Below are 18,433 nucleotides of genomic sequence, written 5' to 3' on the forward strand. Positions count from 1 at the left end.
ATTTAAAAAATAATGCTCAAAATGCCCAAAAGTCGTATCAACTATTGTAAACCTTTTTAATATACTGCCAAACACTAGAAAACTGAAGCCTCCACTTTAATACTGATGTTGAGTAAACATACATTTTCAAATATTTAAAAATAAAAAGAGATCGTTAAATTAATTTAATCAACAACCATAACTCATGAAACTCAATTCAGTTATCATAAAGTTTTATTTCTGGTCAAATCTAAATTATTTTCGTGTTCAAGTCTTCTTCTTCTTCTTCTTGGCGTAACGACCTCTTGGTCATGCCTGCCCGTTAAGGGCTTACGAGACTTGTTTCCCTGTTGTACGTGGATAGTCAGCCCTGTCGTACAGGGGAGGGTCCGGTCTCAGTTGGGATTCGAACCCACGCCGTCGAGGTGGTGAGCCCCGGCGCTCATGGGTCGATTTTCTAACCGGCGCTACCGCTCGGCTGTCGCGGACCCCCGGCTGTCGCGGTGTTCAAGTATATAAATTATATCAGAATTAAATAATAGAACAGTTCAAGCATTGATTTTGATTTGCCAGTTCATTAAAGTGTGTTTAAGCACTAAAACAGGATTGATTTATCTTGCGATTTAAAGATTCCTCGAGACTGCTTATCATACAATCAATCATTTGATCAAGAGCAATTGATTGATATGAAAACCATTGTCATATTCGTATTTTAATTGGTTCAAGAAAATTGATTGAAATTGATCTAGATTAGCTACCGCTAAAGATGACCAAAGGAACAAGCCAGTAGAGCTTTAATTAGTATGAGTTCAATGGTTACAAATGAAGACATTTCCTGGATATTCAAACGAAGGATGATGTACCCTTTTCTAAGGAAGTCATTTCTTGATCTCCTTGCGTAAACAAGCTCTCGAAATAGCATCAATCTACACAGTTACAAGCCTCGAGCAGGGAACATTTAATTTAACCTTCGCCGCCCATTTCTCATCACAATAACTTGACTTGCACTCTCGCACAAGTGGGTGAATGCGGTCGTTGTGGGAAAGCGTTTCGTCTGCCGCGCTTAAACCGTGCTTTTCACAGCGCCGTAAATGCATTTGCTGGCGCAAAGTATGTTCGCCGGGCGTCAACGAAGGACGTCAGTGGCATTCGTAACCCACCGCCGGTGGAATGTTCGCCGGAAAGGGCCACATGTATGCTGATTTTATGACGCCGACATCCGCACAAACTGCTCGCTGGAGATACCTTGGCAAAATACGACGCAGCGAAAGGAAAGTGTTGATACGTTCCTCAACCGCACAACAAACTCATGGCGCACAAACACATTCGGGGGGAACATTGTCACCATTTGGCAGCTTTACGATGCTCACCTGTCGCGCATGGTGGAATGCAATTTCGAGCGCTTGTCCCGGTGTCCTTACGGGCGTACGGCCGGGGGGCGAAGCTCTAACAACGGAGTGTTGGTAGAACCGTCGAGATCATACGTCGGCTCAAGAAGATGCCCCGATGTCGTCGGTGAAGCAAAGAAATCTTTTCCCATAGTTGAGATGCGTCTTTCCCGGACCTCTCTCTGCCCCTAGCGAAGCGGATGGCTGGTGTCCTGGAAAACTAAATCTCTCCTCGCGACAACACGGACCTTCGCTGTAGCTTTCACATTTGTGCGTAAAAGTTCTCCACGATAAACATGACGATGACGGTTAGAATCGCTCCCCACCCTTCGCCCTCCTTCGCATCGACGATTGCTGGCAGCTGTTGTAACGTAATCCGTTAAGTTGTTACCATTTTGGCATTCTTCACCTCCCCGGGGCCTGTGTACAAAGGTTGCGGTTTTGGTGCACCAGTGACGAATTAGGATACTCCCTGACTCAGGTCCTCTCGCGGTGGGGCTCGGGATGCTTTTCCTTCGATACTACGACTACTCCAGTGGGTGAAGGTTGCCGCAAGATTAAATTTCCCCTGCCCGATGTAATATGTTCCTTCGCCGGTGGATTCGTTCAGATCTGATACCAAACGGCAACTCCAACCGAGCGGCTGACGAGCGTCTTCCGATCTGACTCTTCCAGCGGTGGTGGGAGTTTACTGCGGAAATCCTCTACCCGAACGATTAGTTGGAGCGGTCGTCTTTGAGGCAGCTCTCAATGTCAGGTTGATACAACTTCCAATCCGATTACCTCGAAGATGGCGGAAACCGATCGTTGGTTTGGACGATATTCCTGTTAGCCTTTTATTGATTCCAAAGTCAATAAACCTTTCAGCCCAATTTCTTTGATTTTGGTTAATGAAAACTGGAAACGAATTGGACCTGTTATGGAGCTTGGCTAAAACTATTTTAGATACCTAAGACACTTGGTACATTTAAGCCCTGTTAGTATCTTACTCAATAAAACAAGATATGAGAAGCTTGACACGATGTTGGTTTGTACATTAATTGTTCAGGATATTCAATTTTTCAAAATTCGACGCAATTTGCAGATGGTCACCAATTGGATCCGATTCAAAGATCAAACGAAATAACATCACATGACAATTCACCGTACCGTGAAGTTCAATACCTCTTTAATTGATATTATCTATTTAATTGCACCCAGAATGCAGTAAAAACGTCACCAGCACATTAAACTTTGCTGCCGACGACGGGGTAAAACAAACGGCAATTCATTTCTCATGCAACTGCACTATCGTTACCGTCGCATTCAGGTGCGGTTCGGCGTTTAATGAACACTTTATTTATGGCTGCTAAAACACCGTTCAAGCGGATCTAGTGTGTTCGAAACGCCGGAACCAAATGTGCCATTGGCAACGTTCGCTAGGCTTTAAGCATAGCCTTTTTTCCACACCTCCACAAACGCTGCCGCTGATAGCATATCTGGGCTCCTTTTCGATCGTTGATACATGACATGCCGCCCCTGCTGCCAACGAATGCAGCAACAAAGAACCTGACCACCGATGCCAAACGCTGACATTCCCCCCGCCGGTTGAGTCAACGGGTTAATGCATAATGTAAACAAATGCGCAAATGCAGCACGCCCACAAAATGTACACGCGCGTGCATAACGCGGAAGGATGCAGTTTTGGATGCAGAAATAATATAAACCGTTCCGTCCGGTCATGCTTACCGTTCCCGCTGATGCCTGCTGATGGATTCCGCCAGGTTCAAAAACGGTCTGTTTACGTGTTTTATGGACACGAACGAAGTGGTATCATTAATTTACGAGCTGGTTGTTATCGATAGCGATGAGGAAGCGAAGGCTGCGGTACGGAAGCACGCTGGAAGCTGTTTGTGGTGCCATTTACCACCGGGAAAGGGGAGTACCGGATACGGACGGAAGTTAACCAAGCTCATCCGCATCGCAAAAATGAAACACACAAACCATTAACCCGCCAGCAACCGCATCGGCCATCAATTTTCAATCAACGATGGTACAAAATAGAATTTTTAATTTACTTACTACTGTTTCCCAATCGTTGCGCCGAGCAGCTCCACTCTGCCGTTTTATCTACCATATCCTTCTCAAATGCCGTCATTGGGGTGCTTAATTGTTTTTCATTCGGTTTTTCCGTCTTCTTCAATTTCATTTTCAGATCGCGCTGGAAGTAGGAGACGTGAGACAGAGTGTTATCGGTGCAGTTATCTGGGGGAAAGTGGAAGCTTCATTTACTAACCGACACCACTAATGACTAACGAGCGGGTATATTGAATGTACCTGTCAGTGTGTGGCTCATAAATTTCCGGTTTGAGAAGGGTTTTTTCGGTTAATGTGGGCAGCGTTGGAAAAAGATCGAAACTAAACAACCCAAAACAGCACGCTACGTTCGACGACTACTCGGATCGATTGTTTTGGCAGGAAACGTCAGTGCAAGCCACGGCAGTGTTGCCAGCGTCGGAGCGCACAACGAACGAACGAGTAGAGCGGGGCGCTCGCGATGCACGGGACGGGCAAGTGAGGTTATGACGCCCGGATCGCCCCGACTGTACGGTTCGCGATCCAACCGGATGTTCCCGGTGCGGCCGAGTGTTGCGTCCGATCGTGTTCGGCCGCTGGCGGCGTTGTTGGTGCTGCTAGTGGCCCTTCTGCCGCTCGGTTGTGGCGAACTCGGTTCGGCCCGGGAACCGGCCCTGATCCGGATGGAGCATCGCGACGCGCACCAGGGCCCGTCATCGGCCGCCTCGTCGCAGCTGTGCGGTGGTGGGACGTTGACCGCCCCGCACGGGGTCATCGCGACGCCCAACTTTCCCGCCCGCTTCCCGGTGCCGATCAGCTGCAGCTGGATCATCGACGCGTCGGCCATCGTTGGGGCGAACATTTCGATCGTGGTGTACCTGACGCAGCAGTACGTCCTCGGTGGGTTGCGTTTCACCGAGTACATGTACTACAGCGACGACTACAAAGTGCCGAGCATGAACGTGTACGAGCTGAGCGAGGACGACGTGACCAGCGTGCCGTGGCTTCGCTTCAACAGCCCGTACCTGGAGGTGCGCTTCACCATGGACAGCCTGTACGGAACGCACCTTCGCGCGCTGGACCGGCTGCTGGATGTGTACGGCTTCAACATCACGTACGAGGTGGACGCGGTCAAGTCGCAAACTTGCAACGCGCTGCACTGCCGGTTCCTCGGCAACTGCTACGCCAAGCCGGACTTCTCGTAAGTATTCCTAACCTTAATCAAATTGTATTACGTAAGGCATTTATCATACCTTCATTTCTATTAGTATTTATTGCATCAACATGAGTAATAGTTTAAATTGAATTTAACAAATCATGGTGGTTGACATTTCCCCAATAGAGCACCAATGTCTGGTTTAGAACGACATGGTATTTTCTTTGAAACTTCCTAATTGCTGCAGTTAAAAAGCACCTGTTTCCGCCAAGTATTAGGCATTCAGTCGCAAAGTGTTTTGTAGCATGTTCGAGACAATTCTGGAGCGACATTTGCCCTATCGAGACCAACTTGACGTCCTATCTTTCACGTGATCTAGCGAAAAGTTATTTTATTTAGCTAGAATGCGGCAGAGACATCAAACAAGCGAAAATTTCATTCGTCCGAAGAGAAACCGGAAGGACCATTCATTGTCGCTTTACGCCAGGGCATGTGTTTTCCACCGGAATACGAAATGCCTACGCAATTACTCGGCAAATTGGCATTTAGACGCCTCGAAATATCCATCATTTCCAAGAACACAAGACAAACGGCCGTATGGCCCAGGTTTGAAAGAAGTCCGTTGATTGACGGCAATGCAGTAAACTCGGTGGCGATGGTCGCCTCAGAACTTCACCGTCGGCCCACGGCACGAAGGCTTTGTTATGAATCCATGCGTGTCGTCGTCGTCAACGTCGCTAAAACAGACCAAGACCAGTGAGGCACGTGCCTAACGGTGACGGTTCGAAAGCCTCTTAGACTTTTTCCCAATCCTCCATCCTGCTAAATCGGCATACAAGTAGCCTTCTCATTCGCCACCGGTAACGTTCGATCTGCTCTCGGGCGTAGTAATTAGAAGCGTTTAAGGGATATATCTCCTCGGGTGGCAATAACGAGGCGCCCGGGTCTTGAAATCTACCCGAGCTGTTACGCCTTCGAAAGAGTACACCGTTTGCACTTCGCAGGAACTTGTTTCGTTCTGGATTAAACCCGCCCGAGTCCTAGAGCCGGATCCGGGCAGTGTTCGGTGGTCACGCATTCGCACGCATTTCATCTGCAGGCCCGGTGTTATCCGATAACGTTCATCCGGTCAAAACGTGACCGACGCGTAGCAAGTGGTAAGTTAATCTCTAGGCATGAAACCAAGGTGTTACCCGGTGTTTTGTGGTTACGGGACTGCTAATTGGGGCCACCGAGAGAGTGCCCAGGATGAGATAATTGCACCGCATGCTACTTTCCTTCCCGGAGTTTAACCGGTCCAGCCCGCATAAGGGTTACTGATTAAAGTAATTTATACCACAATCAAATGTCCATGGAGTTCCGTTTGAAGTTCGTCTTTGGGAGAGAACGTTGGGAAGCATCAAAACATTAGCATTAACACCTCGCCGTAACGATAGCTTTGCTAACCCGTACTGTGGTAACCAGAAATTCCTGACTTACTGGTGTTGTCCAAGGAGTTGGAGTTGGGACTTTACGGCATGCTCGTTTTCTATCTGAGGCAGAAGATGGCCATCTGTACCGAGGCTGAAGGCATCCGTCTATCGCCGTGCTACATTCCAGCACTGCAGCGTTGCATCTGGCAAATTGTCATCGCTGCGAAAACGAATGACGCGGATTTATTCCTTCGCCCTCGCTTGAGCGTACGCCCTTTTGCACTGCTCGACATCTTCCCAGGGTGTCCAGGGAGGGCGCATTCTCACACCGCAAGAAATTCCACAGCTTTGTGGAGGAGTGGAAGGCCCTGGTTGGGATGGAACTTTCTCGAAACATACGACGCAATCCGTACCGGGAATCGGGGAGGTTTGAATCACAAGGATGGCTCCCTATCATCCCGTCTCCGTTTTTCCGCCATCGGGAACACGCCACCGGGTGAGCGGAAGATACCAAATATGTCACCGGGAAAAATATGTCCGCACCACCTCACCCACAGGGTCGCGCCATCGCGTGTCGCGCACTCGCAAAGGCTCTTCGACTCTTCGGGTGGCAAACAGCGTACGGCGCTGGGTAAATATTTTAGCACCGGGCAAGTGGAGGTGTCGGTGCCGCGGTTGCGGCGACGGGTTGACATACATGGGGACAGTGTCAACATTTGTGTTAGTACAATGTTAGCCGGGTGTTACCATTTTTCTGCGAATGTGTCGTGACGAGACGGGAAGCGGGCGGGAAAGAGTATTTCGGTAGCGGGATTGTCAACCCGGAAGTCAAAGTGGCAACGGAAAAATGGTATGAATAAATAAAGTTAACACCAGCATTGTGCAAGCAATACTCGATTGAAATTCATCTGGGGCTATCGGGTTTTATTCGGGGAGCACCGTGGCGTGTTACTCAGTGTGTTACTGAAAAATTAATGCCAACGCGAAGTGTGTTCGGCTTCAAAATCACTTGAAGTTGAGAAAAGAGGTTTTGTTGAACAGTTTTTCCATAGAAAACATAACATTTTGTAGGGTAAGTGCACCCATAGTGGAGCTAGTACCAATAGTGGTTGTAGTGGAATAAAATCTTAGCTCTACGCAGATATATATACAATGGAGTTATTTGTTCTTCTATGAAATGTTCTTTGATCTTCTGCGGAGTGTTAAAATGATGAACCATCTCATTCCGTAATATAGAAGCTCCAAAATTCATATTTTCAAAACAGGTTGTCCCAACATGCTACATTCCTTAAGAATCTATAACGAATATCATGATTTCCTTAAGGCTACAAATCACTGCAAAATTATTAAAACTATATGATTTCGCTACTGACATACTCCAATATAATTGATTTATACGAACTTAGTGCATTTTAGCATAATTTTATTATATTTTCATAGTTTTTACTATAGTGCCACTATAGGCACAAAAACCTGAGTTGTTCCTATAGTAGCCATAGAGTTTTTCACAAGCATATTTTAGTTTTATTCCGGTTTTGGCCAATGTAATCAGGTAAATTTAGTGATTTTATTCTCTTTCTACAAAATAAACAAAGCGGAACTGGAGAGAAGGCTCAGCAGAAGAAGCAGAGGAAAGAAAAAAGAAAGCGGGCGAAGGATACGCTATAAAGCTTGTACTATAGTTTTAGCTGCAATATTCAGAGCATTGTTTATGAATTAAAATTGGACATATTTCGGTAAAACAATACAGTCTTTTCAACGACATTGGTCAAGGAGTATTTTACCGTTCTGTTTGAAATATGCTTCAAAAATAAGTTATAGTCAAAATATATTCAAGTTTTTCGTACTACCACCACTATAGGAACACGATACCACAACTATAGGAACCATACCACCATAATAGGAGCAACCGACTAGGAACAAAAATACGCTTTTTACGTGTATTTTGTATGGTTTACGGTGAAAATAGATGTTTTTCGGAAGAAAAGTCATGTTTCGATCATAATTGATTCAAATATGTAGAATATTGTGTTCTTAACACTCATCAATTACACCTATTTGGTATTTACAGTACTAAGTGCACCACTATTGGTACAGTTACCCTATTCATTTTTATTTACGAAACCATGCAGAAAATCAAAAATACTTTAATCACCTTATTTCAGTTCTTCCAAAGTTCTTCCTAAGTGTTTGGCCAATTTAGTTATACCACCTTCACCATTCATACAACTGAAATTTAATAAAATATTTGTATTAAATACGTTATTGTAAAAATAGAAAAAAAAAAATTAAGCAGCTTTTCTTGCAGAACAAAAGATAAACGAGTTTTAAAGAAGAGTTTGCCCTGTGGCACAAAGAAACAAAGAACATGTTTTCTAATTTAAATCAATCTACGAAGAAAAGAAAACACATTTGCCGAAATATGTTCGGTCGTTCATAGCTGTGGGGCAGAATTTTCCTATTGAATTAATTAAAGCGAATACGAAAGAGAATCCGTTTCATGAAATTTTTCCTAGTAATTTGGACTAACAAAGAAAACGAGTCTTACTCAACCTAATCCGGGTAGGAGGAACATTTTTGAGAAAGAAGTTGAAGAAGCCCAGCACGATGGAGCTATATTCTCCAATTATCCCACTCTAAGCGCATCGCTCGGCATTCCGGATAGCAGCTGCTTGGAAAAATCTCTAGCCTGCACGCCGGACGTCGGCCTATCTGGCCGGAGATTCATGGAGCAGTTTAGCAGCCATCTCACCTTGAATTTTTGCAGCAACAGCTGCGAACGAAACCGACGGCGCAAACGACGGTTCAAGTGTATTTATTATGCTTCCACAAAGGGGCGTGCTGCGGTCGGCTTGTGGGTCAAGACCATCCATCGCAGGGCTTAGCGTTTGTCTGTTCGTACATTTTCATTTATTTTACCGGTGCTGTGGTCCTTCTTTACATTTCTTTCACGAACAGAAAAAAAGAAATCTCAGCTCACTTTCTCGCCGAACTTACGACTTCCATTGTGCGCCGGTTGTATATGCAGGCCATTTAGAAGAGGAAAGCCAACGGTCCGGATGTGCCCTCAGGATATCCTATTTTTTTCACTTTTTCCATCTCCTTCTCGGAGTGCGCACGATGGCTAGACTACCGCGGCGGTTTAGCTTCCGTGGGTTCCTGTTTGTTTGGGACCGGCTTGAGTGAGGGTAGAATCATCTTCATCCAGTGTTGCGTTCACTTCGGTACCGTGATGCACACGGGGTATCCCTTTGTCACTTGATGGAGATTTCTTTTTATTGCATACCACTAGATACCACCTGCACACGCTGCCGGTTTGTCTTTCGTTTTGCCCGAGGCTTCAGAGGTAGTACGCACCGTATCTTCGAGCACGAGCCAGAGCATCGCTTTCCACGCGCCAAAACGTATACAGTAGGGGGAAGTGAAAGGGAGGAGGGGCACGAATATCGTTCATTCTAGGAGTGAGATACTTTCAGTGTCAGTCCACACAACAAAGTCAGCGAGGAGAAAGCTTAAACGTAGGCATTTCGTTTGCTAAATACAACTAAATCCATCCGCAGCGTTACGAAATAGATTTGTTTGTAGATGCATGTAATTTTCTTTCTGGGATAGGGAAGAGGGGAAAAGGATTAACTCTATATAAATAAGTTTTTATCAGTTTTTTTTTTAAAGGAATTATCCTTATTTTGCTTTTCCTAAAATATGTTTTAGGTTCAGGTTGTTGAAATATTCATTGATGCTCTTTAACACTAGAACTTTTTCAATCACATTTATTTCTTATGGCTGAACAATTCTACCAAATTTTAATGCATAACTTTCACACATCCAGTGGAATGTTAATTTTTATTTATTCAAAAATAAAGAGTTTCTTTTTAATATTGAAAATAATTTGTGCTTAAGTTTCAAGCGTAAAAAAGCGGTAGTTCTAGTGTTAATGTACATTCTCGGTGAATATTGTCGCAACAAATTTGAAATCGACACAGTTTAATCTTTTTACGTTTTGTATCGTTAAATTTCTCAAAGAAATCGTTTACATTTTCGTTTTGCTAAAATATGTTTTAGCTTCAATATGAAGAGATATGGTTTAATGAACTTTCGTAATACAGCGTTTTACATCTCACCTAGCAACCGCGGCAGTGTATGTAGAACATCAAAAATGATAGCCTACTGCAGAGTATTTGATGTTGAATCGCAAAACCCACAAGTGGCAACAGAAACGGGTTAGTAGAAAAATCATCACTTTCTAGGATCTACCAGAATGAAAGTTGTCTCATGGATGTTTGAAGTAGAGACGACCAGTTGAAAGGTACAGGATAAGGTAGGCTATGATCGCTTTTTCGCATCAGAAAACGAGCGCGAATCACAACAATCCTCGCAAAAGTATGTTTTCGATCGAAAAGCGATTTTCCCCTACTTTTACCTGCACCCCTCGACTGGTCGTGCCTACTTCGAACATCCACGCGACAACTTTCATTCTGGTAGATCCTAGAAAGTGATGATTTTTCTACTAACCCGTTTCTGTTGCCACTTGTGGGTTTTGCGATTCAACATCAAATACTCTGCAGTAGGCTATCATTTTTGATGTTCTACATACACTGCCGCGGTTGCTAGGTGAGATGTAAAACGCTGTAACGTTCCTGGTAATTAATTCCGATGACACGAATAGTTTGCTACGTTTGCTGTAAATTACAACCCTAACTCCCAAAGAAGGTGGAAAACGAAGTCACGCGGCTTATGTTGGACGCTTCTACAAGTTAAATATTCAACGGAAGCACGGAACGGAATAGTTCAACACGGCTTTCTTGGCTTCTGAAGAAGTACCACCACGGGGCGTAATATACGTTTTGAATTAAATATGATAAATTTGGCCCAGATTGTGAAATGGCCTGGGAGAAGAATCCGATTCCGGGTGGAATGAATTTTCCCAGTCGAGCGAGCACTTTCTTCGCTTCCGGGGAGCGGGTTTTTGGGCAGCAAGGTTTGCTATCGAGGCGGAAGTGAATCGGTTCTTCCGCTTGCCTCCCGCTCCAGAATGAAGGCACGCATACTGGCCGGCTGGCCATCCAGGCCATACCGGAAGCGGCGTTTTCCCGGGCGAGCCCACAAGAGGATTATCTGCTCTCCGGCACACAGCATAAACGCACAACGACACCCGTTGGCTGGGAGCCGTTTTACATTTCACCTCGTCGTTTCATAAAAACCGAAAAGCCTCCGCAGATCATTTATTCATGATGCCTCAGGTTCTTGGCCGAGACTTCCGGGGGTCCGACGGTAAGCTGTAGTTGGACGGTGATCGGTGCAGAAGTCGTACCACCTTCTCAACCCGGGCGATACCACTAACGATGATTCCACCCCAGACCCTCCCGACTCATCGCAACCCGACACTTCCGGTGCTTCCGGTTTTGAGGCAGAAGGGCTTCCGGAAGCGCACATCAAAAACTCACGCAACACACCGACCGGGAGCGATGATGAGCATCCTGGGTTTGGAAGTACGAATTTTCCTCCCTTTTCTCTGCCCCCTCCCCCTTGCTTTCCTCCCTAAGCAAACCGAAACGATGTAACGGCTGCAAAGAAAATCAGAAACGGTACATTGAAACCGCCCCGAGGTGCTGCACCAAATGACTAGACGAGTTGTCGGACCTTTGAAGTTTCATTGCAGTTGCATTTTTGATGCCCCACACGCCGCAATCTCGGCCACGCAAATGAACTGCAGCGGGAAATCTCCGGTCCGGATTGCAATTTTCGATGTAACGAGCTGGGAGCTCACAATTTACATATCAAAGCAAACGTGGCGGAAGGTGCCGGCGAACGTTTTCCGGCCCTCACCGGGTTTCATAAGAAGGCGGATGGCAATTCAATCGCAAATCAAAATTCAAATCTTATCCGGTGACATCGTAATCGGTTCTTTTCTTTCCGCCAAGCTCACGGGGACCACCGGATTAAGTTTTAAGTACCCGATCGTGCTGTATGATCCCTTAACGAGGGGAAGAGTTTATCGTGCCGCTTCGGCGTTCAGTTTTTCCTTATCGTTATCGTTCATTGCCGGCACAAATGTGCTCAAGCAGCAGACACATCAACAGAAGCACACTCCACATCGATCCAATTTACGCTCGAAACTGCAATTGGTGAACGTGTCTAATTCAACCAATTCCACCAATTCCACCCGTTCATTAAAGCAAACTCAATCGGTTCGATTCAGCAAATATCGCTCAACCGTGCGACCGCTCGGCAAGTCTGCTTTACGGTAATTTAACTCACCCGCCAGACGGCTTCGGAAAGGGAATCGACCATTCTTTGCCACCCGCCTTCGAAATTCTATTTTCTTCACCACATCAAGCATGCGTTTTCCTTGGCACACACACACCGAACAGGCAGGGCGTGCTTCGAGCCCCTCCGGCACAAAGCATTTATCGACACTAAATGGCACACGTTTCGAGCACGAACTGTTGACGTAATGGTTTTTCATAAGCTTCCCGAGCTGGCCGAGCCGTTGAACTGTTGAACGTTGTTTGAAATCGGTCCGGCACATTTACGGTAAGCGTTTCGCAAACAAACCTTTACCTTTTACGTCCCGTCATTGCTAAAACGCACGGTCTACTTAAATCATTTATCTCATCAAGCAACGGTTTACATTCCCTGCCTAGGGGGAAACTATGGCTACCGTTCTACCGGGCAAAGGGATTTTGTTGTATGTAATTTATTTGCACAACCAAGCGTCTGGGGTAGAAATTGAAGTGCAGCTTTAGGGAAATGCGTTCAAAAATGGATTATTCAACCGTAAACATTCGTTTGTAAGCATGCACTCGTAAGAAAGCTTGTTTTGTTTTCTTTAACAATGGGAGGGAAAGCAGGTTTTGTTGAAAATAATCCGAAGCTAGAATTATTTGCGGGTGGCTGCATACTAATTTGAAATGCTTTTGAAAACGTACCAACGTCTTGTGAATTCAATAATTTCCGTGCTGAGACGTGCAGACGCAACGTATACTATAGAAACCCAATTGTGGAGGCATTAGATATTCACTTACTTAGGGAAACGAAATTGCTTTTGTACTACAAAGGAAACGCCAAGGATTGGAATATAAAAAAAAATGCATTTGAAGTCCAATTCGGTAACTCCTGTCAAACGAAGCAAATAGAAAAGCAAAAGGATCAAAGATGCCAATTCCGGGAAGGAAAATGTATCAGATTCCATGAAGCATTTCTCTGCCGTAACCGCCGATTAAAATAAGTTTCCGGAAGGAAACTTATCCAACTGGTCGCAAAAAGAGATGTTCCGCAAAGGAGAATGAAACACTTTCGACGAAATTTACCAGCATCCTCGCACATCAAAAGTCCTTGATTACTTTCCTTCCTGATGGCAATGAAAAGGACATTTTTCCATGAAATGCCCAGTAATCGAAATGAATTGTCATGAGCTTGACTAATGCTTCATTTACTCCGCAGTTACGCGTCAAGCGAGCCACAAAGTGCTGCATCTCCATTTTCAATGGACAGATTGACAAGCATCTTTCTTCCATTCGATCTACCCGATTAGTGGATGGAGATATTTTTTGCAACCAGAGAAGTGTTTACCCTATTGTAGGGATAAAGAAAAACTAGAGTGCAACCTATGTCCATCAATTTTCCAGTTTTTTTTCGAACCTCCCACGGATGACCCCGACAGCATCCGTGCGCACGTGCGTGACACTTACCCCGGAGGTGAGGTTGTTTAACGGTCAATTTACGGTACGGACAACCGAGAAAAGATTGCCCGAGCAAGCAAGAAGCCATTAAAATGGACAACAACCGACACCGACCCGACGTCCGACCTGTCGACCTGGGAAGGAGTGGCTCACGGACTCTCATCCATCCCGTGTCCTATTGGTCGCCGTCAAACTGGTTGGAAAGATCCTGGATGAAAGGGTTCGTGTTCATCACCGCACACGGGGGCGTGTGTATTGTTGTTGTTATTTTTTTCCTTTTTATTGTAGGATGACCATCATTTTCCCGTCACTGGACACCAGCGTTGAGCATAATGACGACGTTCGAGCTGACCGCAACGTGAAATGAAGTTCAGGTTAAAAGATAAATCACCTCCACCGTGCGTCGACTTGTTTTTCCTGGCAGCAGCCATTTTTCTACACCGACGAACCGATCCTTTCCGTGCACGGTCGTTGAAAGAGGATTGTGTTTGTGTTGATGTGCCTATACGGTGTCTGGCGTTGGTTGCGATGAAGCGGAGCCGATCGGTGCTCATCGGTCGTAAGACAGCGTCCCCGGCGGACAAAAGCCAACGGACGGGATGGAGATCTAGCACCGGGAAAGTTTCATACTGGCGAAACGTGCCCGTTGCGAGCGGAACCGGATAACGGGCCAGCGCAAAGTAATAATGGGCGCTTTTCCGTCACCGAGGCGCTAATGGAACACTTTGTGGCATCCTCCGTCGAGACGGTGCAGTACGTGACGATGTCGTTCACGTATGTTTTTCCGTGCCGCGGGAAAGCATGGAGGAGTTGAAGAAACGTTTGCGCTATGGTGGAGAAGAAATGGTAACATAATTTTAAAATACACGCACTCCATCTCCATCAGTGTGTTGAACACAATTTAATGGATTTTTTTCGAATTGTTTCCGTGTGGTAAAGTGAGTTACCAATGTACTTTAGGTTTTCTATTTCAATACCTAAATGAGAAACAAATAATTTGTGTTCGAATTGTTTTTGAACTGAAGCAATACACCATCTGGAAAACACGTGATGACTATCCATGGGTATTCTAAAACTTGTTACAGGATGAGTTTTTTTTCATAAAGGTGATTTAGAATATTTATAAAAATTCGAATATCCTTCGATATCTAAAATACTTTTTTTCAAATGGGTGCATTCAAAAATAATACAATCTTTTGCATCATTTTGAACTACTCTGGGGATAGTGGTTTTAGAGAATTAGTAAGTATAGTGCATTTTTAATAATGCAAATATCGAAACAATTGTGTTTGCGAACGTTTTTAGAATGTCGTTATTCTAATGTTTTCACTGCAGATGAACTTTAACATCAATAACAAAATTACTCGTAGAACGGTGCATTGAATCAACTTTTCTCCATTAGAGATCAAACTGTTCATAATATAAACACTCTAAATGCATTTGTTGAAGTTTTTAGTACAAAAGTTCGACAAATATATTTACTAAGCTTTTATGCGTTTAAGGCTTCATCTCATGAACAAACGAAATGTTCGCGTCCATAGATCACTCTTCCGTTCGCCTATGGCTTTACTGGTGATAAACGGTGTACCAAAAATGATTCTCCATTAGGGTAAATACCGTAAAACACCTCACGAAACTGTCATTTTACGTGACAGAAATAGAAATAACCTGTACGTTTGCCATCGTGACATAGCCCAAGCGGAGAACAAACAAACCAAGTCCTACGATCGACTTTCATACATGACGATAGAAAGTACAAGGAAAACATCTGTACGACATCACTGCGGAAAAGGAGGCAAAACAAAATGTATAGATAAATGAATGTGCAAACCTCGGCCAGCGGTTCCGGCCGTGCAAATGATACGGAAAATTATCCCACCGATTGGTCACCGCGATTGAGCGCATCCAATCTTGTACGCTGGCACGCGACGAACGAAGTGACATCGGGCGTTTAATGGCGCTTGGGGCCATTCTGCCCGAACCGGACGGGGCCGATCATGAATTAAAACACATCAGTATCCTGGCGGCGAGGCCGTTTTTTCCAAAGCAAAAAAGAGAGGCAGAAAAAAGGACATCGGTTCCGGGCGAGTGTGCCGAGAAGTTGAAGCCATTTGTTACTTCCTCTCGCGTGCCGCACGACAACCCGGGCCCGGTCTCGAGAAGCGGTCATTTCCAGCGGTGGATAGAGCGGAACGCCGGGTAGGTGGTAGGCGCGGGAAGAAAAATGGCCTCCGCGCGACGCGGCCCGATTATGAACATGTGCGATGTGCGTGGCGGCTATTTCTGGCAGTGACGTACGAGTGTCGGGCAATGATTCGTTAATAAATTATGTGCTTCCGCTACGTTATTTTTTGTTTTGTGCGGCCTCCAGACGAGACTAATGGCTCTCGTGGAGGAAACGGATGGCGAGCAGGGGATGGTTGGAACGAGCCGGTGGCCATCCGCTCGCTCACTCGAAGGGACAGTTTTGTGGCGAGCTGTTGATTATTATCATGATTCGTTTTTCTCCTTATCTTACTTTCCTTCTCCCTTTAGCACCCACTGCACCCATGTGTGTTTGCATACAGCTTCATCATCTCGATGGCACTTCAGTTGATTATGATTCTGGGTGATTGTTTTACTGGCTGGCACTTGGGCGTTTTGCCCGCAAAACCCCGGGCGTTAGGAAACGCTCGCCGGGGAGGGAGTGAAGAGGATGCAGGGCGAGTCATTAAATGCTCTGTCCAGAAAACCGCACTTTCCGGACAAGTGTAATGAAGTGTGGAAGCGGCTCTCGTTGTGGTCACCGATGTTGATCCGGGGTTACCAACGGGAGAGTGGCTGGTCTACGGTGGCGTCGGTCGGTAGCGATACGATGAGGATTTCCACTCAAAGCGTGCATACAATGATCGCACCCATTATGGAAATTATGGACATTAATTATTGATTGAAACGAAGCGTATGTAAATCGGAGTGCGAGTCACATGAAGCACCTTGAAATATGGTCGAAGGGCGCTAATTAATCTGGCAGCTTCCGTCCAGCGCAATGGAATGTGTAAACACATTATTATACTTCCTGTGGAGTGTGGTGAAAAAAGGTTGTTAAAGCTACTTTTGAAAAATTTGTAGGTTTTGTAAACCACGAAGAACACAAATAACTATAATAAGAAAACAGTCATAACAAAATTTTTAGAATGCTGATGATCTATGAAACATAAAATAAAATGTCTTCTAAAATTACATAAAAGATAAACAACGCATCTAGTAATAATAATTATTTTAAAATATTAGGATAATTGACATTTACTGTGTTTGGATGGAAAACGGCATTGATAGTATGTAAATCGTCACACATGTTTGGTTTTAAACCGTGAATAGACCGTTTTGCGTCGCGCTTCGATACTTATTAGTAGATATTAGGAACTTGGTAGGTCAGTTTTAAATGACTCTCCCTTACATTTGATTTGTTTATCTTAAAATATTTCTTTAATCAAGCTATTCAACACAAATCAAGCAGTAAAACTCATCTTCTTCATCCAGCTTTTCATATCGTGTTTGAAGATGCTTTTATTTCAAATTTAATTTCGCGAAGCTGTCGTAGCTTAAAAATGAAAACATAAATTCTTTTGGTATTCCAAAATAAACATTGTAGTTTGCATTTCAATTTTACCGTCAGGACAAGCAATGATTATGGTATGGTTCGAGTTTTAACCGACATTCACCGTTTTACGCCACGCTGTAAAATTTAAAAACTCAATTTAGAGAAAACGCGTTTCGAATCGTGCTCCCCGTAAAACCCGAACCGGGTGCCAAAAGAAAAAACCGGAAGTCATACTGTCGTGTAAGCAAATTATTTGCAAATACTTTCAGTTCCGTTCCACCCCCGTCGTCTTGCACCGCTCGTCGCTCGGTTGATAAATAAGTCCTCTTCAGCACAACTAACGAACCCTGCCACGGCGAGTGTGGGGTGCGTGTTTTTCAACTCCATTCTGGCTTCGTCCCCCGGTCACGGATTCCTTTCCGCCCACCAAAGTTGCTTCTTCTGCGAGAAGTCGCTTGAAAGAAAGAGAAAAAATGACTCCCGATGAGGGACGATGAACGTGAAAAAGTTTTTCCCTCCCTAATCCAAAGCTTCGCAAGCTCTTTCAGCTGACGCCTAGGGAAGCGGGATGTCTTTGGGCTTTCCGTTCCACGGCTTTTCCGTTTCACGACTTCAGTGCGTTCCATTCTACGAGGTTCATTTGAATGGTCGCTGTACACGCAAAAGGATTACACCTCGAATGGGAAATGCCACTGGTGGTACATTTTTTTTTCTTCTCCTCCGTTATACCATCTCCACTTTCGCGCACGCAAAAAGGCGTCACCTAACGAATCGTCACAAATTGAATTTCGTTGCCTTCCGAAGTGCGCCAGCTCCTCTTCCTCGGCGCCTCACAAGGGGATTCTCGCATTTTCTCACGAATGACGACCGCGTGAGATAGCAATGACGGGCGGGTGTCCTCGAGGATCTGTCCCGGAAGAATGTGAATTCATTTGTCTCCCTTCCACTCACACCTCCCACCTCCCCCCTCCCGCCTCCCGTGGAGGTCCCGAGTGTGGAAAGTGGAATCCAACTCACTTGCGGTAAGCATTTGTTTGCGAAAGTATCCTGCAAACAGATGGTAAACCATTTGAGGTCTGGCCAAGCTCTAGGCTGTGGGAAATAAAATAAAACACAAACCCGTGCGCGGGAAACGGGGAGAAAAACACCCATTTCACCTTAAAAAACTCCCCCCACTGAAA

At 45.1% G+C, this 18,433-nt stretch overlaps 1 protein-coding gene across 1 annotated transcript in view; it reads left to right on the plus strand.

The window, feature by feature from the left end:
- Positions 1-3,928: 3,928 nt before the first annotated feature.
- LOC131264165 (uncharacterized) overlaps positions 3,929-18,433 on the plus strand; it is a 109,974-nt gene continuing 95,469 nt past the window's right edge. The window contains exon 1 of the mRNA XM_058266453.1: positions 3,929-4,623. Coding sequence (XP_058122436.1) covers positions 3,929-4,623 — 695 coding nt within the window. The remainder of the gene's footprint in view (positions 4,624-18,433) is intronic.

The sequence above is a fragment of the Anopheles coustani genome, chromosome 2 (assembly GCF_943734705.1).
Source record: "Anopheles coustani chromosome 2, idAnoCousDA_361_x.2, whole genome shotgun sequence".
Taxonomy (NCBI): Eukaryota; Metazoa; Arthropoda; class Insecta; order Diptera; family Culicidae; genus Anopheles; species Anopheles coustani.